We start from the raw sequence: 25,964 nt of genomic DNA, 5'->3' as shown, positions 1-25,964 counted from the left end.
CAGACCCAAACAGCATGCATGGAGGAGGCATTATCAGGAAGAATTGGCAATATGAAGATCATGTCCCAATCCAACATATAAAGACACAGAGAGGAAAAGGAAATCATAAAAGAAAAATGTCAATGCATCACTTGTAATTTGTATATGGCAATCTGGCTGACCATTTTTTAAAAGACTCATCACAGGTAAAGTGACAGAAAAATTCAAAAGCAGACTCATATCGAAAAGTACCAAGAGAAGCATGGGAACTGAATCCAGTCCCTGCGTTCCCAATACTTTCATTTTTTAAATATTTTTAAGTATGTTTTAAATATCCAACAATCCTCACTTGAAAAATTTAAATATCAACTAATATAATGATTAATACTATTTGTGGAAATAAAGTAAAAGGCAAAATGTAATGTTGTTAAATATTTTAAATTGAAATAACAGCATTATTAAAAATACTACATAGTTCAAAAAATATTTTCTAAATTTAGAAGTCTTGTGTGGTTGCTAGTTTGCCATTTGAAGATTCCTTAAAACAAAAATAAAACAAACCATTTTCCAGGTTGTTGGTTTTTTTTTAATTATATCACAATATTTACATGCAGTATTTGAAAGTATTGCAAAACTAAAAATTCACTAAAATGCACATGACTGCAATGAGTATAATTTAAGGTAATACACAAAAAGAAACATGCAAGAGGAGTAACATAAAACAATTTAATAAATCAAGAAAAGACAAATTTTAACTGTAGAGGAACCATAAAAGATACGAAGATTGACACAATAACATGAAATTCAGATTGTCACAGAATTTTAGAGCTAGAAGGGAACTCAAGTTTTTATTAATCCAAAGGCTCTGTTCTTTAGAATTCCCTGGGAATCTTTAAAACTATTCAAGAGCCTAGGGCCCATTCCTGGCCAAATTAAGTCAGAATTTTCAGGAGATGGAGCTGAGGGTCTATATCTATATTTAACTTCCTCAGACTATCCTGTGTAGGATAGGAAATAATTTAGTTTAATCTTCCTACTTTTCAGATGAAGAAACTGAAGTACCATGGCGTTTAGTGAACTACTCAAGGAGACAGTATTGGTTATAAGTAGAATAAACTGGAGTTCAGTTCTACAAATTCTTAGTGTAATATCCATTAATATCACACTACCTCTTATTACAATATCACCATTTTTTAAAAAATAAATAGGCTTACATATAAAACCCAAAATCATACTGAACTTTCTTCAAAATTTTGAAATGCTCCTACTAAACTTTACGAAATATAGGAAGAATCCTTTCATGATGGTCATTTTTAGTGTTAATGTTTATTTTCCCACCAGAGGAAAGATTTTGCAAATGAGTTTTCCAGACAATATTAATTTGCGATTTTGGACATTTTTAATTAGGTGACATGAACTTTCTCTAACTGCTAACCTGAAAATATACTTTTAGAAATCCCTCCAAATTTTTGCTTAAATTGTGTGATTCATAGAAATTAGACATCAGAATTGTATTTTTATTTCCACTTAGAAGTTAATTTTACAACCAGTTGTTAGGATTACATGGATTTGACACTGATTTCACAATAATATTTAATAACAAACCTAATTTTAATTTTGTGATTACTCTGATTATTATCATTGTTACATAATTTGCAGCAGTCTTTAGTCAGCAAATGCATAACCTCTGCCATCATTAATAACAGTTTTGCTCCAATTTATTGAGAAATGATGCTCATCTCCATCTCATGCTCTGGAAGCTTGCTATCAAGAAAGGCGGCATTAATCATATGCTTTTAGGAAAAGAAGCTTGATTGCAACTCTGATTTAGCAAATTTGAAGGCACTGCTAACTTCAGTTACCTGAACATTGGGTCTCCTTTTTCTTAAATTAATTGTTGGTATACCTATGCCAATAGGCTGAAGCAACAGAAAGATAATAATTCATCAACTATGTATCAACCTGGGTAAAGGTTCTACCTTATCATCAATTTTGGTCAGATATTTCCTCAATCAGAAACAGGTATCATCAAGTTCATGATGAGTTAATAAACAAAAGTTCAAAAATATTTTTAGTGAAAAAATATGTAAAGCTAGTAAAATTACTTAACATTGTTTAAAGCAAAATTACTAGTATTTTCCTTTTATTCCTAAAAAAAAAGTAATAAAGTAGGAAAGGAGAAAGATGCTTTCTCTCAGACAATTTTTATGCTTATTTATTTTATTTTCACATGCTGCATGGCTTGCAGGATCTTAGTTCCCTGACCAGGGATTGAATCCAAGCCTACGGCAGTGAAAACACCAAGTCCTAACTACTGGATGGCTAGGGAATTCTCTATACTGTTTTAAAAACAAAACAAACAAACAAAAGCACAAAAGAGGAATATTTTAGAATGTGTATGGTTCATATATGTTAAAATATAAATATTATAGGATATTGAAAAGTTTTAATCTTAAACACTTAAACTTTGTGGCCTTGTGGGACATTCCTGGTGGTTCTGTGGTTAAGACTCCATGCTTCTACTTGCAGAGGCAATATAAGTTCCCCTTAGTTGGGGAACTAAGGTCCTGCATGCTGCATGGAATGGCAAAAACAAACAAAACCCACCAAATCTGGGCCTTTGTTAGTGACAACAAATATTGTATCTATGGAACAAATGGTGAATTCAATCATAACAATGTAGGTTTATTTTAAGTACTGACTTCTAAAATGTAAATTATTCACAATTTCCTATACAATAAATATTTCTTAAGACTGATAAAAAATGAGATATCTAGTAAGTATACCTAATCTGGTTATGTCAATGAAACAAAATGGAGGAATTCTAAACTCTATTTTGGAATAAAGGAGGATACATAATTCAGCACTTGTCAAAATTTGGTCATGGTAGAGACTTTGAAGAGTCACTTTGAGAAGATAAGTAATGATTCCTTAGAAAATTAGATATGCAAAAGATTCACAGATATTTTATTTTCTATTATTCTTGGCTTTAGGATACTTTTTCTGCCTTCTAAAAATTTCAGAATTGTATTCGAGTAAGTTGAATTAAGATTACAGTTTCAGGAGGAAAACACAAGGCATTCAGCAAAGAATGCCTGCGTAAGATAAAATGTTGATCTTGCTAAATAATAATGGGTACTTTGGAACATGGCATTATTGTTCTATATTTTCACTGGTGAATTTTGAATGAAAAAAATTAAGATTGATTTTGCTAGCATGCTACTCTAACCATATTGGTACTCTGTATTTATCAATTTCTAAACAACTGTATTATGCTGTATTATCCTTTATCAGGTTCTTGTATCCATCTGTCTAACTGGTACCATCATCCACAAAAAGAATTATAATATCTAACCTGTTAATAATGAGAATAAGCATATTTAATTCAAAAGCATGAACTTCAGATAAAATACACTGATAGTTCAAACATTTTAAATGGTTCTCTAAAACTATTCTTTTAATAATTTCCTATATAAAAATATGAAAAATAACATAATCCTGAAGAAAAATTAAGCACTTGGGCTTTAATATGAATTTATAAATAATTTATGTTTTGTTTGTAGCTTTCAAAATTTTAGTAAATTGATTATTCCAAGTATGAGCCAGAAACATGTTTAAAGCATTCATAGTAATAAAATATTTTCCACATAAATACTGGTTATTAGTATAAAAGAATGTAGAAAAGGGGAAAAACTTTTCAAATAATTACCTCTAAATGATGGATTCATATATTTACATATATTCATTATTCTCATTATTCTTCTTTATTATTTTGTCTATGATATATTTTAGTTCCTTTTGGGGAAGGAGTTTAGACTCACAATCATAAAATGTCCAGCTACATAAAAGTAGGGGTCCATCACACCCTTCAGCACATTATGTTATTATCATATTTAAATCATGTTACTTATGGGAATATAATTTAAATATATTCACTATACAACATAATACAAAATAATACTATATAGTTTTTACAAATCTTAAGATTCTGAAAGAAAAATGCTCAATTATAAAAAAATCATAATGTCAGCCAATCATAAACAACTCTATTACAAGACACTTGACATGTTTTTAAACAGCTGTGACATACTAATGATAGCATGAGAAATGCTTATCTCATATTTACATTAAAGTAACAACTTTAAAAATAATTCAGGGTGATCAGCAGGTATAAATAATCAGTAAATATTTAGATAATAATGGATTTTGTACGTAAATAATTTCCAGAGTGAGAAATAAAATGCAGACATTAGTTATAACAATTCAATATGTTCTAATATTCAATATCAATGGTTCTTAATTATTACTTTTTTGGATAATTTTTAATGACCCTACTTGATATCCTAAAATATCTCTAACATTAAATATCTGTGCCTGGGGAGAAGGAAATCGTATGCTTAAGTCTGCATAGATTTCCCTGAAGCATGACTTAAAGTATCCTTAATATTATCTTCAAAGTTAAATAATAACTTGAAGCTGCTTATAAATTAAAAATAAATAAGGTTTTTCCAGCTTTACTAATAGATACATAAGTGTTTTACCCATGAAGCATTAATGAAAAGTGAAATGAATTGGATGAGATATTTAGGAAAGTATTTTATATCCTGGGAAAATAGAAATAAAGATTAGGATAAAATCTTTAATGTATGGAATTTTATAACTTTCCTAGAACTCACTGATCAATAAACCCTTCCCAGTTATGAAGTCCATCTCACTGAGTTTTACTTACTGCATTTCATACATATCTTTATAAGCCTGGGAGATGGAAAGGAGAGAGAATTACCAGAAAGAGAGGGAGAGAGGGCCTGCGCAGAGAGGAACATGAATAACGCTTCAGGTTCACACCATCCAGGCAACCTCCTTTACTACCTTCCGCCTAATTAAAACACCAAGGAGGATGTGCGAGGCTCTGCCAGGAGGTGATAATGACTGCCTCAGAGAAGGGACTACTGGTTAGCTGGATGCTGGATAGGGATATTGCAGAGCTAAGCTGGTAAGCGAAAATGCACACTGCTTTCACATCTTCGCACCAACTGTGGCCTTCTCGTATTAACATTACACATAAAATGCTTTTTTATACGTAGTGCTATATAGTGAATTTAAAAATGATGAACCTAATAAGAACATTAATCATTAATTTTACAGAACACTATCACTGTAAACAAATTATAGACATACCTTTGGCTGAAGATTTGGATGTAATAAAACATAACCATTAGGATCAATTGCAAAATAATAGCCGTTGGGGCACAACTGAAAAATAATAATAATAAACTCTTAAATACATATTTTAAAGCATAAAGAAAGGTAACATGATATTATAACATTCTTTTAAGAATTCTTTTAAATATTTAGTAGATATGCTAAGATAAATGCACAATTTTTGAGAATTTCTTAAGTGCTTTAAAGACAACCTAAATTAGTACAGTTTTAAAATAAAAAAGATATCAAAAGAGAAAATTGCATCTTACTGTAAAACGTGGTGTTAGTCTTTTAATATCTTCCAAAGACACATCAACTCCCATCACACCAAGAATCAGCTGATTCTATAAGAAGACAGCAACAAGGCAGTGTATTTTATACCAAAATTTACACATTTCTATACAAAATTATACATTCATCCTTTTGCTCGACAATGCTTGTATTTCACATTAGGTTATATATATATATGTATAAGGGTGAGACACTTAAGCTATCAGTTTGCAGTGATTCTCAGCTGTGATTTTTCTTTTCCCTCAACTGTATTGTTATTAGGTTAAAAGTGAAATCTTGATTATTACAGCTAAAATACAAAAAATATATGAAATTTTCAATTTGTTTGTTTTTGTACTAATTACCCCTATAGTTTAATTGATACTGTACAGTCAACAGCTGAAAGTGGGGGTTGTATGTGTATTTGTGAGTACAAACTGACTTTGTGCTATAATACAATTCAGAAATCACTTCTTAAAGTTAGACAATACCAAATAAAAAAACATGTATTTTTGCTGCCAATAGTAGTGTATATGTGAACAGTATGTGATCTTATGTGTAATAAAATGGAAATTCTCACAATACTATTTCTGGTTGCTGTTAACTTATAAATACCAAACAATGGGCATCATAGTTTTAGTTGCAAATAAAAGAATCCATGTGGCAAATTGTTATCATAGTCTTCTATTGGACACAAGGATGGAAATGGTGTTAAAATTTGGAATCAGGAATCTGTTTTAAATATAATTACATAAATTATAAGATAATCAAAATGTTACACAGAAAGTCATTAAATCCAGTCAATAGTTATTATAAGCACATTGTAAATCCTGTGTAGGTACACACAGAATGAGAAAGTTAGGTCAACAACCTGCTGTTTTCCCATGAACCAACCCAGAGCCCACTCAGAGCATGTTCCCCAAATTTAAGCAATGCCTTACACAGTCTATATGAGGAGTTAGAGAATTACTCCCTTCATGAGTTACGATAATTAGAACCAGCAGATATTTAAGAATGATAATGGGCCCCCAAAGAGGAATAACCAATTTTTTCTATGGCAACATTATTAAAATAAGGAGTTCAACTGAAATTTATAATAAGTGAACAAATAATGCTTAAGTGCAACATTCATTATATTATAGAAGTAAATTTCCCTCAAATCAGGAGTGTCAGTCAAAATATAAAATCAGTATTTAGTATTTAAAAACCTTAATTCTCCTAGATTTTTAAATCCCTTCTAATGCAAGCTAAGACATAGGAATGCAAACCTACTTTAAATCAAAAGTATTCTTTAAAATGAGATAATTTAACAAGCACAAGATATATATTTTTCAACATTTGTAGAACTTTAGGTTGGTAGCATTGACAATGCCAGTGCTATAGAAATAATTACTTTTATGAGACTCATTAAGCATTTTTCCTCAATCTTAAAAAAGAGAAAAGCATAAAGAGAACTATTCTTTTAAATCATATTCTTAAGTTACAGGATAATTAAAAAAAAAAATTTCTTGAATGGGACTTGGAGGATGAGAGATCCTAAAAAGGTACCTATATATATCTGATACAGACATTACCATGTTATTTTTTTCCCTTTGGATTTTTTTTTGTTTGTTTTGAACTCCATGGGGTATCTTAGATGCATTTACAAATGTGCACACAGTAGTACTGCCTATTTATCATGTATTCCGTAAATTCTTACGGGAAACCCAAATGAACTTTCTGGTCCAAGCAATAATTACTCCCAGATCCTGAACTTGTGTTCTTGTCAGTTAAATAGAGTTAAGTTGAATCTTGTCTCTGGGGGAACTGAGAACTTGTCCTGCATTTCCTTTTTCCCAGGTGGTTATCACATAGACAGCTGCTGACTTTTACTTTCAGCCTCACGAGACAGTTACGTTGTATGTATTTCCTTATAGAAATATCTTATCCACACTGAGCTTCAACGTCATAGTTTATCATTTATTATTATTAATTTTATCAATTAACTTTTAACCTTTAAGTTTGTCTTATTTTCATTTTGGCCGGTTATGTTGAAGACCGGAAGAGTTCCAGTAATGACAAGTCCCAGTTCCTAAAAATAGATTCACAGAAAAAAGTCAAATTCAAATAACAATTTAAACTTTGTCATTATGCATTAGTTTTTGAATATCTGACACTATTTTAGTTGCTTTATAAACCATAAAGCCATAAAAATTAGAAATTGACTTTGAAAGCTTATTTAAAAGTCAATGAAATAAATGTCTTAGAAATTGGTAGGATCTATTAGTCAGTTCTTTAAGCATGCAACATCTAAAATAATACTCTTAAGAGAGCATTGTAATAACTTTAAAAGTCAAATTACACTAAAACTTATAGTAACCCTGTCCATCCACTCTTTTTTTTCATACTGAGTTCACCTAATTATCAGAGGCCACTATGAACAGAGTGATATTAAAATATTGTTTCAAATGATTTAACTTTTCTTTTCTCTCAGCTCCATTCTTAAATTTTTTCATGCCCTAAGCCAAAGGCTTCAGGCTAAATCATAGATGTGTAGCAGAGTAATATTGCAAACAGAAAAAACATGGTACTGATAATACATTTCTAGGATATTCTAGAGAAGCATTATGGTGTTAAAAGAAGCAACATTGCTTCTATATGCTCTCCAAAATGAACATTTTGACAAAGTGAAATGATACAGACAGCTGCAATAATCAAATATGAAAGTCCAGTCATGAAGCAGTTTAGTAGAACAAAAATAATCACACAGATTTAATCAGCATGTAGATAATTTCATATGTTACATGAATACACAGAGATTAGCTGGAAAAAACTGATTTTCGGATCAGAGGTTGCATTTTATGATTGTCATCTGCAACAATAATATTCCTGTTACAAATATTTCATGTCAGAACTACATTTTTAACAAAATTACTCTTTAAAATAATTTTAAAGTTATTGTTGAAAATTCTGAATTTACTGAGAAATTATTAGTTAACTTTTTGTGAATAATGACCCCAAATCCAAATCTATTTACTCCTGTTCTAGAAACAGCACAGTCTTATAAAGAAAATGGTTTAGGCTATGGTTTATTATTAATTATACACATGGGAAGCTCAAAAACAGTAGAAACTGAATTAGTGGGAAAGGACAATCATACACTTTCAGCAGAACAAGATAACAAATTATTTGGGACCAAGAAAATTAAGGACATGATGACACATAGTTGGCTGCATGATAGGCATGTTGGCTTTGTATTTAGTATTAAGGAAGAAAATTTGACCATGCAAACATCCTTAGTTGAATATGCAAATTAATATCTGCAACGAAAACTTTCCACCTCAAAAAGTGTCGGATTATAGATAATTTATAAACCTGGTATCCAAAAGACACCAAAATCCATGGATGTTCAAGTCCCTTATATAAACTGGATATTATTTACATATAACTCATGCTCATCCTTCCAGACTTCAGATCATCTCTATATAACTTATAATACCATTTACAATGCAAAAAGGTAAAGTAAAGTAAAGTGGAAGTCGCTCGGTCATGTCTGATTTGTTGCAACCCTATGGACTGTAGCCTACTAGGCTCTTCAGTCCATGAAATTCTCCAGGCAAGAATATTGGAGTGGGCTGCCACTTCCTTCTCCAGGGCATTTTCCTGACCCAGGGATCACACTGGGTCTCCTGTATTGCAGGCAAATTCTTCACCATCTGAGACATCAGGAAAGCCCCTTACAATGCGAATGCCATTTAACAGTTGTAAATACAATGTAAACATTATGTAAACATTATGCCAGTGCCTGGCGAAATCAAGTTTTGCTTTTTAGAACTTTCTGAATTTTTTCCTAAGTATTTTCAATCTGTAATGGTTGTACCTGTAGACACAAGACACAGATATGGAGGACCAACTGTGTATATATTGAGTATACGCACGGTTTTAGGAATGGTAGCGTGGCATAAATAGAAGCAATCTTTTTCTTTGTATCACTTTCACATTTACACATAATACCATAAATTTTTTCTAAGTATGGTAATATGTGTGCCCAAATGAGATACAAGGCTTCTAATATATTAGACAAACATAAACTGCACTCAATTCCAAGGCACTGTGCAAGTTTCTAGAGAACTAAGAAGAGAAATAAAGCAAGATATCAGCTCTCATGGAATTTATTTGATATTTAGTTTTTAGTTTCCAGAGTGTAATTCTTTTCATCTAACATAAAGAATCTTACTTTATCTCCCAAATAAAATGAACCCTCCACAATACTGTCCCAGTCTTGATTCTAGTCTTATCTTCCATTATCTGCAAAAGTGACCGAAGTATCATCCTTTCAATATACATAGCACTTGTCCAATTTTCATACTGCTACTCCTTTCTGTAATTTCTCTACACATCACCAATTGTAGAAACCTTACCTAGACTCATATATTTAGCTAAAATAACACCATATTTTTAACCTTATTCTATCACCAAATATGTGGCCTCTTTCTTCTGATTTTTAGAGTTCTTTTCATTTTTCCCATTATGTTTATTATATTTTGTCTTGCAATGTTTTTATCTTTTTTTAAAAAAATAACTGTGAATCTGACCAGATTATTTTTTGAATGTGCTATGTGCAGAGACTATACACAAGTAATTGGAAATAAAAGATGGGTCATGTTTGAGTCTTAAGTTAGAAGAAAGAATGCACTATGTAGCCACTGACCAGTCAATTAATGTCTCTTTTTGTTCTTTTTTTTTTTTTTTAACATTTAGTCTCAGCTAGCAGAACAGCAGATTCAGAACCAAAATCGCTTCCTAAAGTCATTTATGCTATCTGCAAGAACCTTACCAACAATGCAGACATGCTGGTTAATGAACTTCTGGTCATAGGAAATACAAGAGGGAATAATTATTGACTCCTCCTATCATACTCTGTCCTGTGATGGATTTGAATGCGTGAAACATTTTGACCACAGCTTCAGATGACCATGCGACCTTAAATAAATATGTGATGTCAAGAAGGAACACTGGACGGTAATTTTAGCAAGGGCTTGAGGTAAGCAAGCTTCATTTTATCATTCTTAGCGTGCAAGGCTGCTGCTAATAGTGCCTGTTTTTCTCCTAAACTTCCTGTATATGTTTATTTTACAAGAACCAAATGATAAGTAATTCTTTCTAAATAGATTGCATTCTGCCCTGTGGGTTCATCACTGTATTCAGGAAAGTAGTATCAGCATATAATTAAACTCCAAGTAGGAAAAGGGGTTACTGAATCAGCATCTATTTTTCAGGGTTTAGTATTTTAAGTCTCTCTGATGTTACACTAGCAAAATTGTTAATTAAGTCTTCTCTAATTAAGTTAAGCATATGAATAAGCCTTATTACTATTTATAACTTTCATATTAGGAAAGGAAAAGTTATACTAAAATATGATTTCTCAATTTCAGCCCTATTGACATTTTGAGCTAAATAAGTCTTTGTTGTGTGTGTGTGTGTGTGTGTGTGTGTGTGTGCGCGCGCGCGTGCATACGAGAGTGTGTTGGGAATGTGTGTGATTCTCTTGTACATTGTGGGAATGTCTAACAGCATCCCTGACACCTATTCATTGGATGCCAATAGCAAACTCTCTCTATCCCAGTCATGATAATCAATAATACCTATAGATATTTCCAAGTGATCTGAGGGGCAAAATTGCCCTCAGTTGAGAAAGAACCACTGCTCTGAAATATGATGGCATGCCTGTACTACAATTCCCACTGTGCAGTGGACAACCTAACATGTTTTTATTTGTTATTTCACATCAGATTGAATCACTTCAATGGGCTATTTCCATAAATATTTGGGGTTGTCTCTAAAGCAAGAAATTATAATATGAAGAGGTGATTAGGTTTTGATTATTCCAGGGTGGGGTAAGGTTTTTGTTTATCTAGTTGCAAGTACTTCTGAGTTTTGTTGAGTCTGGTTTGAGATACGGAGGCTATCTTAAATATGGAGGAGACAGCAGACAGACTCCTGCTAGCTGAAAGTGTGAAAGTGTTAGTTGCTCAGTCATGTCTAAGTCTTTGCGACCCTGTGGAGATTCTCCAGGCAAGAATACTGGAGTGGGTTGTCATGCTCTCCTCCTCCAGGGGATCTCCCCAACCCAGGGACTGAATCTGGGTCTCCTGCATTGCAGGCAGATTCTTTACCATCTGATCTACAAGCTTCTGCTAGCTGAAATCTACTTTAAAAATACTTTCTTCACAATTCTTGTTCAAAATCTACTAATTTATGTGACTTGAGGATTTTTATTTTTACATAAAACTTCACAAAGTTACTAGAATGATCTTAAATTCAAGATTCGGGGTTTGAAACTCTGTATCCTCAATGACAACTAAAAAACAACACTTTACATCTCTGGTTTTCTATTGCACACAAGTCTAGATTTTTAAGTAAATTATGTAAATTCTAGCAAAGAAGGTTGTGATAGAAGGAATTCTGAAAGGGATTCATGAAGAGAAAAAGAGAAATGGAAGCTAGAGACAAACAGAAGTCAGCCGTGTGCTTTTGTTGTAACAGTCTTTGGTTAAACAGCCTAGCTTACCAGTGCGTCCAGGTATACATTTGTCCACTGGACTTGCTTAGCTTTGTCTCCAGCTAAAACCATTGGTCTTCCCAGAACATCCAAATATTCCTATATATAAACACATTAAAAAATTTAAGTGGTTGATAACTAGGAATGCAGTGCTAAGAAAAAAAAAAACTCCACAGAGAAAAATTTACCTAGAGGTAAAAATGAAGATGGAATTAAAATTATTAAGAGTGTTAAGCATATAATCATTCAGTTTCTACTTTGGGTACTCCATAAATGGTATGTCTGCATACTCAGAATTAACAATATTTGACTTGTATTATTTATACAATGTATCTACCCCAGTTTTTCTTTTTTTTCTCCTAACAAAACATTCTCTTTCTGAGGTACAGCCAAGGATAAGTGAAATAAGTTCCCTGTGAATTGTTTTATGTTAATCTAAACTATTTAAGGCTCTGTGATTTACTGGATGGAACTGCACAAATTTGAAATAATAAAGCAGCCACATACTTGTTTTCATATCACAGATTGTTTGGCTGAAATTCAAAACTACATTTAAACATATCAAAAATAAATGAAATACTGTGCCAAAACTAGACATCAGGCTTGAATGCAGCTGCTGTTTCATTTCAAAACTCAACATATTCAGTATTCATTTCCACAAAAGCCATGTTATTTGCGCTAAATTTTGACTTGGTCTATTTTGTAGACTTTCAGTTATGTTTAAAACTGAATAAATGATTTTAAATAGCATATTATGAATATTTAAAGATAATATATATTTAAATTAACTTATTGGTTCTATCTACCTATTTAACAAGTATGTTTTCAACTGAATGGCTGTAGAAAAACCATCTCCTTGTTGTAAGTTGAAAATAATTATTGTTTAATTTTCTGTGTTGAACCTATAATTTGGGGAAACTCAGTTAAATGATTTGCCATAGAAACAAGTTGAAATTATATGATGAGATTGTTGGTACATTGATTTTATTTATTTTCTATGATGTTTTTAAAATAGGAGAAGACAAACATAATTATACATCTTTGTCTGAGTTTCAGATATTTAAAAACACTTGGAATTTTAGTGAAATAAAAACCAATACATTACCATGATACTCATTATTTTATTACAAATGTAATAGTATGAATTATTTATTCATGTAATACTATCAATTACTCATTCATTTTCACTTATTTTCTTCATATTGAGCATATTTAAAGGAGCAGAGAAATATCTTAGTTTGAAAAAACACTTTAAACAAGTTTTAAATAACCATACCTGAGTATTGATTCTTATTGCTCCAATGGAAGGAATTTCATAGTAATAACCTGAAATATACACACATATACACAACAGATTTATATGTTTACATATTATGATATAATAAAAAACACAGAACTATTTTATGGCTTTCTAGGAGAAACTGAGTACTTCTAATTCAGAAAATACTAAATTATCAATACCACTGATCAGTTTGAAAAATGTATGATTAATGTAAACTCATAGCAAGTACACAAGCTTTATCAGAAACTTCACTACATTTCTCATATTGTATAAAATAAATGTCATTTTTCTAGAAAGCAGTAGAAAATCTATTATCATCAAAAATTGTTTTCATTGGAAAAATAATTAAAAGTATACAATGATGGGTATCTAACAATTTTATATTATATAAAATATCTGCCAAAATATAACTTTCAGAATAAATCTAGGCTCTTTCTATTGTCATGTGTCATTTTTCAAATAATATTTTTTTCTGAGAATAAATGAAATATAGATTCACTATACAAAGTCTGAATTATCTAGGAATGTATAACACATATAAAAAAATAATGCAGCCACTCAGAAAAAAAGTACATATAATGTTATACTTTCTTATATCTAAGTTTTACACAACTCAGATATTATCTGATTCTTAATTCTTCATGCAAATTATATTTGATCAGAATCATTAGTATAATTCAATAAAATACAACACTATAATGTCAAAGTAACACTATAATGTAATGTAACATCGAAGCCAAAGTTTGTGTGTTTTCTCTAGAGAAAATATCTTCTGCATCTTATTCTTGCCTCACTTTAAAAATGAGTTACAAATTTAGAGTATTTTAAATGATAATATGTAGAAGTGATAACTACTAAATTCATTTTCTTATAATAAAATGTGGTCATTAGACAGACTTGTTACCTTTATTTTCACAGGCCATCCATTGAATAGGTCCTCTGTCATAATTATGTTGACCAACTGAAAATGTGAATACACGGACCTGATGAATTTAAAAATGGGTATCCGGTTAGGCTGCATAAAATTTAATTGAAAGGCAAAACAAAAGAGCTAAAATAAAAGATAAATAAAGCATGTTTTTCAGTTATTTAATGTGACAAGAAAATTGAGGCCACTAAATCACTTAGGAAGGCACCAGAGAGAAACCACATAATCTACTCTAAACATAGACTTTGGTTACTAAATTTAAGTTAGTACTTGGGTGCTCTGCATCATACCCCGACTCTGTGGCAGGATCGTGACTAAGGTTTCATCAGCAGAAATGGCATCTTTTAGATTCAACCCAACATCAGCTGTCTCACCTGGTTAAAACATATTATTCACATATCTAGTCACTGCAAAAAAAAATCCTACTTAATAGGGACAAGGCTACAAAAATCTATATAGAAAGGAGGTCACTCTATGTTTAGTTGCTTAGAACATTATACTTAATGATAGTTTCACTACTTTTCACATCATGAAAATATTTAATATGCACATGCATGAGTATGATGTTAGTCATATGACTTACTTTCTATAAAAGATGATTGTAACACATAAATAAATATTTTAAGCTCTGAGCATTTTTAAAAAGAATTAAAATCTTGACTGCTTCTATATGCAAATATTTTAAAATGTAATTGTGATACTGTTCAATTATTGTAATTTATATATTCATTGGAAGGTGCTGAATTTAAATAGTATAGAAGTATAGAAAATAAATTCAATGAGGTCAACAACTATTTAATAAAACGGTTACTTGACTTACACTGATTTTTACCAAGTTAGTAATCAGAGTAAACCAATACTCTAAGTTCAACAGTTTAGCTTTTTCTAAAGATAAACATGCAGAAAAGCACTTTTCCATGAATTCATGGTCTGGTTTGAACTATGTTAAGAGCTTTTCCCTAATTCATGTCGATTGACTGTTTGAATTGACATTTTCTAATTGTTTCATCTGTTTCATCTTTCGCACTGACTGCAGAGCACAAATCTCAAGAGATTCCACATCTGGTCTCTGTTCTTTCGCTGGTCTTGGCCACACAGAGATCACATCATAACAACCCTTGCCCCAGAAAGTACACTGGGGAGGTTGTTGTTTCACTTGTAAAGTTTCACTCAAGCCACTCGTCCAGGTTTGCCTTGGCTAGTTATGCAAGAAGCCATTTGGTGAACACATCAGAGTTTTAATCACCCCAAACTGTAAAGACAGGTGACTGGTTCTAGCTTAACAGAAGTTGGTGACACCTACCCTTCTCTCCCTTAATCCTTCAAAATACAAAAATCTAGTTTCATTTCCTAAAATCTTCAATTGGTCATTTTGGGGGATATGCATTTTAGTGGAGTGTTACTACTTAACAGAGTTAAAATTACTCCTAAATGGATTATTTTCATGAATGGGTTGGCCACCCTACTGATAATTCAATTTAATTGCCATACCTTAAAAAACTGTCATGTGAATTCAGGACACGGAAACAATTCAGATGTTCTAGAAAGTACCTGGGGATCACTTTCATGATTAACATTTGAAAGCATGTCTCAAATGTTCAATTTAAAGCACTGCTTTGTCTGTTGTTTCTCTTACCACAACAGTATTCCAATAAAATGGTTTGCATAAGGTACTTTTCAGTACAAGGACATAAATGAATAAGACTAAATGAATTATTATTACATATCTACATCCCTAGAAATCAAGCATTTCTAATAACATAGAGGCTAGACATACATAGACCTACACCATGTGATTATTTTGACTGATGTTATTCAAACAGTCCAAATAAACACTATCATTATCATTAAGTAAAATGCTCTAAGCAACTAAAGGTAGAGTGACCTCCTTTCTATATAGATTTTTGTAACACAGGCAAAAAACATACTAGTAAAAAAACAACAACAACACTGGGAAGACCCTGAGGAATCGGGTGGAGAGGGAGATGGGAGGGGGGATCGGGATGGGGAATAAGTGTAAATCTATGGCTGATTCATATCAATGTATGACAAAACCCACTGAAATGTTGTGAAGTAATTAGCCTCCAACTAATAAAAATTAAAAAAAAAAATAAAAAAAAAAAAAAAAAAAAACAACAACAAAACATATTGCTTGATTTGTTTTACTACAGAAGTTTTGCCTGACCCTAATTGTTGGCCTACATGGAAACCTCAGTTGTTGATCAAATTAAAGAATTTAGAATCATAGCTGGGTGTCAAAGTGTACATTGTCATAATTAATTATAATTTAATAAAAGCTTAATACACACTTTTTTTTTTTACGTTTTCTTCTCTATCTTTATTCATTTATCATATAGGTCCTTCCTTGGCTATTTGAATATAGGATGCATTAACTGATTTGAAAAGACCCTGATGCTGGGAAAGATTGAGGGCAGGTGGAGAAGGGGACAATACAGGATGAGACAGTTGGATGGCATCACTGACTCAATGGACATGAGTTTGGGTAAACTCCGGGAGTTGGTGATGGACAGGGAGGCCTGGCCTGCTGTGGTTCATGGGGGTCGCAAAGAGTCGGACACGACTGAGCAACTGAACTGAACTGATTGAATCATTCCTGTATCATGAATGCATAATTTTTAACTCACTTTGCAAATCTGCCTTATGATAGATGTTTTTAAAGATATTTTTCTGAAAATATCCTCCCAATGGTTACTAAAATCTTAAAAATTACAAATTCAACCTTTCTACAGTTTCAGCAACTGGCTTGCCATTACAATAGTTACAAAATCTTGCTAGTATATCTAAAAACTTACTTTTTCTCTTGGTAGATATACATACATGTATATGTGTGTATACATACATACATGCAAGCATGTTACACATGCATGTTACACAAAACATGCATGTAGTTAATGATTTTATAGATTATCTTAGAATTTTCTAAAATGACTTGATAAATATATATATTTAAGATAAGTTTAACATAAATCAAATATAAATTTTTAATTCTTTCTATGACAAAGAAAAAGTCTACATTAACATTACTTCAGTTTCAAATCAAACATAAAATCAAATATAAAAAGTTCAATATAAATTTTTAATTCTTTCTATGACAATGAATAGATCCACGTGAATATAATACTTCAATCCCAGGTGCTGTACCCATGCTGACTTTTGTCTTTGCTTTAAATATTTGAACTAATTATGTAATAAGATTTTAACTAGATTGATTTCATAATCAGGTGTGATATTCAACATTTCATAGTACATATATACAATGAATTGATGAAGTTTAAAAAATGATTTTTGAACCCTAACTTTCCACTTGGGAGTGTTACTTTCGTTTCTCCTATTCCACGCTATATGACTGCCACCCTGTGGAAGAGTTAATGAACTGACTCCAATGCCAAGTTCACAGAGATGGTTGCTGTCCCCTCAGTCTGATGTTTTTCACTTCTTTGAGCGTACCATTCTTCTTTAGCTATAAATTTGGAGAAATAAGATAATAAAGTGTTTCCTTGAAATAGGCACAATTTAGAGATTAAGGTAAACTACATTCTCAAAGATGTGAATTTTTAGAGGTCTTTTCTTTTTAGTGTATTTATGTGGTCTTACAGAAAAACAAATAAAATGACATTAAAAAACAACAACAAAAACAACAAAACCTCGAAACACTTAATGTGCAGTCACACAAGCTAAATATCTCATCTAAAGTCTCCATTAAGTAAATTACTTTAAATCAGGCCTCCATTAAAGCAAAGCCAACTTTTGCAGAGAAAAAATTCCTTTACTTATGCCTAGTAGTACATTTATAATCACAACACTAGATCCACAGAACAAGTACATACTGAAGACTCATTGTTGTAAGTGTAATATTCCTAGAAAATTTGCTAAATGATCCTGAACTGGTTGATGTTAGATAGGCCATGTTTTACAATGTTCACTTCTCTGAGGGTCATATATGAAACATATATAGCTATAGATGGCTTTGAAAAATATTTTTTCACATTGCTGGAGTCCAGGTCTCTAACAGAAATGATATGGGAAGTTAGAAATTGAATAAACATTGGACTGCATTAAAACAGTTTCAGGATTGCACTATTATATCTATTAAAGTACTTTATATAGATATGAAAATAAATATTTATTAAATGAAAAAAAATTGAATAGCTAAATGAGTGGTCTTAATGTTTTCCCAGAGGGATATAAGACACACTTTGATATCATCTGATATATAAATTAGTTCATTATAACAGAGTAGAGCCAAAACCAGAGTGATAGAAGCCTTGCATTCATAATCATGGGTTGTTTCTTTATACTTATATCATGGTAAATTTGTAATCTCTTTTTTGTTGTTACATAGTCTTTTTAATGGAGATGAGAAAATTTCTTCAGGCAAGTTAAAGTATCTATACTACACATATTATTTATATGCTGTATTATTCCTAGAAAATAAAAAAAAATTATTGACTCATGTTTAGTTATATAAGAATATTCACAATAGAAATTGGAATTTGAGAGCATATTTAATATAATTAAACTAAAAATTAGTCTCTATTATTAGTTGCAAATTTATATAATTTGGCCTTCACTTGGTTCAAAAATCATTTTTTCTCTGAACAGAAAATTATAATTCCAACATGTAAATCTGAATTATAATTTACATGTTAAGCCTGGCCTATTTGACCAGAGAAAACTTTTAATTACCAGCAAATTGGGTTACTGATTTGCTTCTTAAAATACACTACTGATGTATCCTTTAGTTCTAGACTTCTGTTACTCTGCTTTTTATTTTGTCTTGTTTGTTGAAGACAAAAATACTTGTCTTCAATTAAGATTTTTCCAAAACCACAGGGTCAACCTATTTTAAAAGTCATAGGAATTTCTTGTTTCCCAGCAGAACCCAGTTACTGGAAACTGTCACCTCAACAATTATCAGTTACCCAGAGTTCAAGTTTAATTTACAATAGGCAAATCTCCAAGGAATAATGGAAATGAGACTATGAAGAAAGAAAGCCAATAAAACTAAAATGAAAACATCAGCTATCGAATCATGTTAGAAAAATGATGTCAGAAACGGGTTTTATTAATTTACGTGTGTACTAAAATTTTTGGCAATAAGCCTATAAAAACACTAGATTGGACTGAATATTTTAGAAGAAAATTCTACAGTCGTTTTCATAATTCACAAGAATACCAGGATCCACAGTGTTTAAAATAACACACATCTCTAAGTTTATAGCATTATGAAATAAATAAAAGTGTCCAAATGTACCTTTCACACTTAATTTATTTTATAAAGCCCAGTGATCTGAAAGGTTCTTGCAAGTCTGCAAAGATTTGATGGCTTAGTTTAATCCATTTTAGCCTCTTAAAGCTGTGAGAAGCATGTTCCTTAGTGGTGAAGTCTTGCTATCCGGCTAGAAGGAAGGATCCTGGGTGGGCAAATGATGACTGGCATGGCCCCAAGGCTGCCCTGGAGAGAGAGATACACGACTAGCCAGCACACTCCACATGAGGTTATGAAATTTGGACTGCAGAACATTTAAATGATTGATTTTGCCACTTAGTAGCTGTGTAGCTTTCAGCAAGCTCGTTAACTTCTCAAATTTTGGTTTTCTTATTTCCAAAATGGGGATGATGTTGATGGTGATAAAAACCTTTTTATCATATGGCTATTACAACTGTGAATGAAGTGATACATGAAAAGCTTTTGTCTTATATGGAAAATTATAAGCACAATAAATATTAGCTACAGTAATAAGGATGACATGATGATGATGATGACTACAATGTCTTCTATAGTCAAACTATCAGAATTCAGTGAGGTAACATTTTCCATTTTCATGCCTCAAAAAGAACTTAATTTGAAACAATACCTTCCCAGAGGGACAAATTTGGTTTGCTTTACTGCATTTAAGAATAAACTCCATATAGGGCCCAGGTTGGATGCATGAGACAAGTGCTCGGGCCTGGTGCACTGGGAAGACCCAGAGGGATCAGGTCGAGAGGGAGGTGGGAGGGGGAATACATGTAAATCCATGGCTGATTCATGTCAATGTATGGCAAAAACCACTACAATATTCTAATTAGCCTCCAACTAATAAAAATAAATGGAAGCAAAAAAAAAAAAAAAAAAAGAATAAACTCCAAAGAAAAAGATACTGTCTAAATGCCGTGTGTCCATATAAGATATGCCTGTATGGAATTTCCCAGGGCCTGACAAAGGAATGAATTTAGTAAGTGACTAGTGAGTTTGTTTAAGTAAATCACACCAAGCAACTTTAAAAAGGAAAACGAAATGCAGTAGTTTTTGCTTACATGATCTTAAAGGACCTAGCTGATATCTCTCTTACATGTCTTTCATGTCGGTACATAACATAGATACATGCCCTTGGGATTATGTTGGTGTTTAAAAATGTTAACAATTACAATGAATCATCCTTGTATAGTAAGATTATAAGGGAGCAAGTTCAGGTTCCCCTTCTATCTGCATGCACTGACAGGATTGGATAACAGAGGAAAAAGCTATGGACACATTTCATTTCTAAGCAATTTAGCTCTGCAGAGACTATTGTCAGCTGAGAGGTCACAACATAAGTGATATACTTATTTCAGATGTTCCTCTTGGGTAATGCTAAATACTTCACTGACTCTAATAATGAGAATACTCATGAAAAACTATGTGTTGGACTGATTAGTATGAAAGGAGAGGTGGCATCAATACAATCATTTTTTTATATGAACTTAAGTCCCCCTAATTCTTACAATGACCTATGCAAGGGTGGAACATTAATTTTACTCTACATTCTACTTTTGCCTTCTCATACTGTTTATGGGGTTCAAAGAATGTTCAAACTACCGCACAACTGCACTCATTTCACCTGCTAGCAAAGTAATGTTCAGTCCTCCAAAGCTAGGCTTCAGCAGTAAGTGAACCGAGAACTTCCAGATGTACAAGATGGATTCAGAAAAGGCAGAGGAAACAGAGATCAAATTGCAACATCCATGGAGTCATAGAAAAACCTAGAGAATTCCAGAAAAATATTTACTTCTGCTTCATTGACTATGCTAATGTCTTTGACTGCGGATCACAACGAACTGTAGAAAATTCTTAAAGAGATGGGAATACCAGACCACCTTACCTGCCTCCGAAGAAACCTGTATGCAGGTCAACAAGAACCAGACATGGAACAATAGACTGGTTCAAAATTAGGAAAGAAGTATGTCAAGGCTGTATATTGTCACCCTGCTTATTTAAATTCTATACAGAGTACATCATGCGAAACGCTGGGCTGAATGAAGCACAAGCTGGAATCAAGATGGTCGGGAGAAATAGCAATAACCTCAGATATAAAGATGACATCACCCTTATGGCAGAAAGCAAAGAAGAGCTAAAGAGCCTCTTAATGAAAATGAAAGAGGAAAGTGAAAAAGCTGGCTTGAAATTCAACTAAGATGATGGCATCCGGTCTCATCACTTCTTGGAAAATAGGGAAACTATAGAAACAGTGACAGACTTTATTTTCTTGGGCTCCAAAATCACTGCAGATGTTGACTGTAGCCATAAAATTAAAAGACACTTGCTCCTTAGAGGAAAAGCCATGACAAACCTAGCAGCATATTAACAAAAAGACATTACTTTCCCAACAAAGGTCCATCTAGTCAAAGCCTGGTTTTTTCAGCAGTCATGTATGGATGTGAGAGTTGGACCATAAGAAAGGCTGAGTGCCAAAGAACTGATGCTTTCAAATTATGGTTTTGAAGACTCTTGAGAATTCATTGGACTGCAAGGAGATCAAACCAGTAAATCCTAAAGGAAATAAACCCCAAATATTATTCATTGGAAAGGCTGATGCTGAAACTGAAGCTCCAATACTTTGGCCACCCTGCTGAGAAGAGCCAACTCATTGGAAAAGCCCCTGATGCTGGGAAAGATTGAAGGCAGGAGGAGATGGGGATGACAGAGGGCGAGATGATTGGATGGCATCACTGACTCAATGGAAATGAGTTTGAGCAAGCTCCAGGAGATGGTGAAGGACGGGGAAACCTGGCACACTGCAGTCCGTGGGGTTTCGTAGAGTCGGACACAACTCAGCAACTGAACAACAGCAACATTCCACTTGTAAGGAAAAAATATAATTTTAAACTATTTTCTTGTAAAAGATCAAAGCTATTCGGTATCATATATGAATGTTTTACAGTTTACTATAGGAGATTATTTATTGTATATTTACATTTATTCATTTATGTTGGGCATCTTCAGTCATTACTCAGCAACCACTGTGCATCAAGCCCTTCTTAGCCTCTAAGGAGTCAATGGTAGGTTTACAAGCTGATACAACCCCTACCTCTTGGAGCTTTTAACAGAAGAGAGTTCAAGATAACGTAAATAAGTACATAAAAAATAATAAAAATGGTAATCTGGGAGGAAGAAAACAAAGAGGAAAGATGGTACTGAAATAGAGAATAATGGGGACCACTCTAGAAATTCTGAGCAGGGAAGATCTCTGTGTGGAGCTAGAGCTTTCAGTCCAAGAAGACAGCCTCAGGAAAAGCAGAGCAAGAATGCCCTTCCTGGTATTGTGATTTCACATCAACAAAAGGCAATCCCAATTTTAGGTGGCACAATTCTACCTAGAAATTAGTTCAAGTGTATTTGTGGCACTCTATGGCCTATGTCATGTAAAATACTTTCTGTTTAATGTAATACTTATTCTCACATTTCAATGGATTTGTTCTAGCCATCAAATTAAGGACTCTGTAAAATGTATGGAAGTAATAATACTCAGACCCAAAGAAAATGTTCCTTAGTTTAGGCAATGAATTATCAATACTAATTTCATTCTAAGAACACAAATGTAAACAAATCTGTCAGAGAAGGACACCTCACACATGCACATGACATGAATTTTAAGTTGATCATCTATTGGCAGGGCCAATATTACTTATAATTACTGTTTTTAGTGACACCTTAACTCCAGCACAAGTAATATATTTGGCTTTTATGAACACAGCTATTGTTGCCATTCTAAAACTGAAAATCCTTTGGAAACGGTTGAATGTACCAAATTACATGAAAATTTTTAAAAGCAGTGCATTTCTAAACAGTATTAAATATTCTACAAGTCTGAATTTCTTCTATTATCAGAGGTTTGAACATTCCTTCGAAAGGCTTCATTCTTGCCTGATGGAGAAGCTAGGCAGAGACTACCAAGAAGGCAATGTATTATTTCCCATGAATTATTTTTCCTACCATATGTTGAAAAAGTAGTTGATGATTTTCACTTTTACTGTATAAAACACATATACAGATTTAGCCATTTGTGACTTGCTTTAGATTTTTGTAGGTTATAGATTATTTCTCTTCTGGATCTGACAAAAGACTGCCAATCATTTTTGAAAGAATCTAAAAAATAAAGCATCCACTGTCAGACAATTATAACTTTTTAGCTATGCATTCTTTATTTTACAAAATTATTCCACATCTATCATATGCGTTTTTATTGGTTCTTCTCATTCAGTTTACTAGCTATTTTGAAATGTTCATTTTATAGATTTTTGAATGTCTTTTTATTTTTGATTAATTCTGAGAAGTAACCTAAGAATCCAAGAACTATTTTATAGCTGGCTAGACAATCTTAAGTGTATACTGCTAACCAATCTCTTTGCTAATCTACAGAAAATTAAATATCTTTACTTTCGCTAGACCTGGGAATTATCTTTCAACTCTGTATCTGGTGTCAGTTTCCTTTGTTCATGTGTTTGGAATCTATGATAGAGTTCATTTTGGTTTTGGCACCATTTATAAGGCAGTCTCATACACATGGTTGAGCCCTAAGGAATGGCAGAGTTGCAGGTAAAGATTAGAAAGTGAATACATTTTAATGTGGAACAGCTGTGTGAGGAGATTAACATGGACTCAGTTTTAAGCTGTACCTATCTATAATCAGGTAGATTAATTCCCAAGAGTAATACATTTCAAAAGAACCCAAACATTTTGTTCTAATTCTCAAACCTTTTGGCCTCATTAAATTGTGCTCTGTATCTGCAAACTCATTCATCAGCTCTCTGGGTGGACCTCATCACACCTATCTGGGTTGCTCTGAATGATTTCTAATGTCATCTGGATGACAAATGGGTTTAAATGAAGCATTCAGTCACATTCATGCCAAGCAAGAGGCCTGGGGAGAAAGTAGGATTCAAAAAGAGGTTTTCAGATATTTTTTTTTCTTTAAAAGCTCTCCAAATTCTGTGACTTTGCAATTTCGATATTTTTAAGCTACAAGTGAATGTCTATCTTAAGGGGCATGTTTTAAAGTAAAATTATAGTTGAATATAGAATTTTACATATTGAAAGTTTTTATTTTACTATCAAATTTCAGTTTTACACATTGGCCATTTGAAAGAAAATGTAGCTAGTTAAGTTCTGAGTTGATAAATTTATTGCATAATAAATATGAATTTTGCAGGTAAATAACTGGTCATACACATCCTTAGATGACACAGATAGACAAGGATCTTCCATGCATCCACATGTCTGAGGGTGGCAAACCTCTCACACTGGGTGGATGAGTGGAAGGTAGAGAAGTCAGAATAAGCAGGGGAAGTGAGAAAGGGTTTGACAGTTTATCCCAAACCATTTGAAGACATATTAAAGATGGTGGGAAAATCTCTCTTACACACACTAGTTGCATATATACACCCATGGCATAAACAGTTAATTGTGAAATGTTGTCTTGACAAAATACAAACACATTAAAAAACATAAGTGACTTAAAAATTGTCTGCTATCATCACTGCTAGTGGATAAAAACATGCAAATACCAAGACACAAATTTTTTGTCTAACATAGTTTTCCACATTAGAAAATTTAAACAGCCATTGAACTTGGAAGCAGAGTGCAATGAAATGTGGCATAACAATGCTTTCAGAAATACAATTCCTAATTGTCTAATTCAGAAATCTGTGCTCTGGATCTCTCAATCCCTCCTCTTTCAAGGATCTCCATAGAAAAGGGACTCCTGTTACACTGTTGGTGGGAATGCAAACTAGTACAGCCACTATGGAGAACAGTGTGGAGATTCCTTAAAAAACTGGAAATAGAACTGCCATATGACCCAGCAATCCCACTGCTGGGCATACACACCGAGGAAACCAGAACTGAAAGAGACATGTGTACCCCAATGTTCATTGCAGCACTGTTTATAACAGCCAGGACATGGAAGCAACCTAGATGTCCATCAGCAGACAAATGGATAAGGAAGCTGTGGTATATATACACCATGGAATATTTCTCAGCCATTAAAGAGAATACATTTGAATCAGTTCTAATGAGGTGGATGAAATTGGAGCCTATTATACAGAGTGAAGTAAGCCAGAAAGAAAAACACCAATACAGGATACTAATGCATATGTATGGAATTTAGAAAGACAGTAACAATAACCCTGTATGAGAGACAGCAAAAGAGACACAGATGTATAGAACAGTCTTTTGGACTCTGTGGGAGAGGGCGAGGGTGGGATGATATGGGAGAATGGCATTGAAACATGAAAATTATCATATGTGAAACAAATAGCCAGTCCAGGTTCAATGCATGATACAGGGTGCTCCGGGCTGGTGCACTGGGATGACCCAGAGGGATGGGATGGGGAGGGAGGTGGGCGGGGGGTTCAGGATGGGGAACACATGTACACCCATGGCGGATTCAAGTCAATGTATAGCAAAAACCAATACAATGTTGTAAAGTAAAAAAAAAAAA

The 25,964-nt window shown here is 32.8% G+C and overlaps 1 protein-coding gene across 8 annotated transcripts in view; it reads right to left on the bottom strand.

Moving 5' to 3' along the window:
* The window catches only part of CACNA2D1 (calcium voltage-gated channel auxiliary subunit alpha2delta 1), a 508,655-nt gene that overhangs the window by 57,849 nt on the left and 424,842 nt on the right, over positions 1-25,964 (bottom strand). For 4 of the 8 annotated variants that reach the window (XM_043462907.1, XM_043462909.1, XM_043462908.1 and 1 more), the window contains exons 13-18: positions 14,179-14,257; positions 13,269-13,318; positions 12,002-12,091; positions 7,445-7,522; positions 5,451-5,525; positions 5,158-5,232 (exon numbers count right to left, since the gene is read on the bottom strand). In XM_043462907.1, the coding sequence (XP_043318842.1) occupies positions 5,158-5,232; positions 5,451-5,525; positions 7,445-7,522; positions 12,002-12,091; positions 13,269-13,318; positions 14,179-14,257 (447 nt within the window). Of the gene's footprint in view, positions 1-672; positions 1,744-1,841; positions 1,899-5,157; positions 5,233-5,450; positions 5,526-7,444; positions 7,523-12,001; positions 12,092-13,268; positions 13,319-14,178; positions 14,258-25,964 lie in introns of those variants that run through there. The other 4 variants (XM_043462905.1, XM_043462906.1, XM_043462911.1 and 1 more) reach the window with 2 other exon arrangements.

The sequence above is a fragment of the Cervus canadensis genome, chromosome 3 (genome assembly GCF_019320065.1).
Source record: "Cervus canadensis isolate Bull #8, Minnesota chromosome 3, ASM1932006v1, whole genome shotgun sequence".
In the NCBI taxonomy this organism is placed as follows: domain Eukaryota; kingdom Metazoa; phylum Chordata; class Mammalia; order Artiodactyla; family Cervidae; genus Cervus; species Cervus canadensis.
This window is presented reverse-complemented; position numbering and strand designations above follow the sequence as displayed.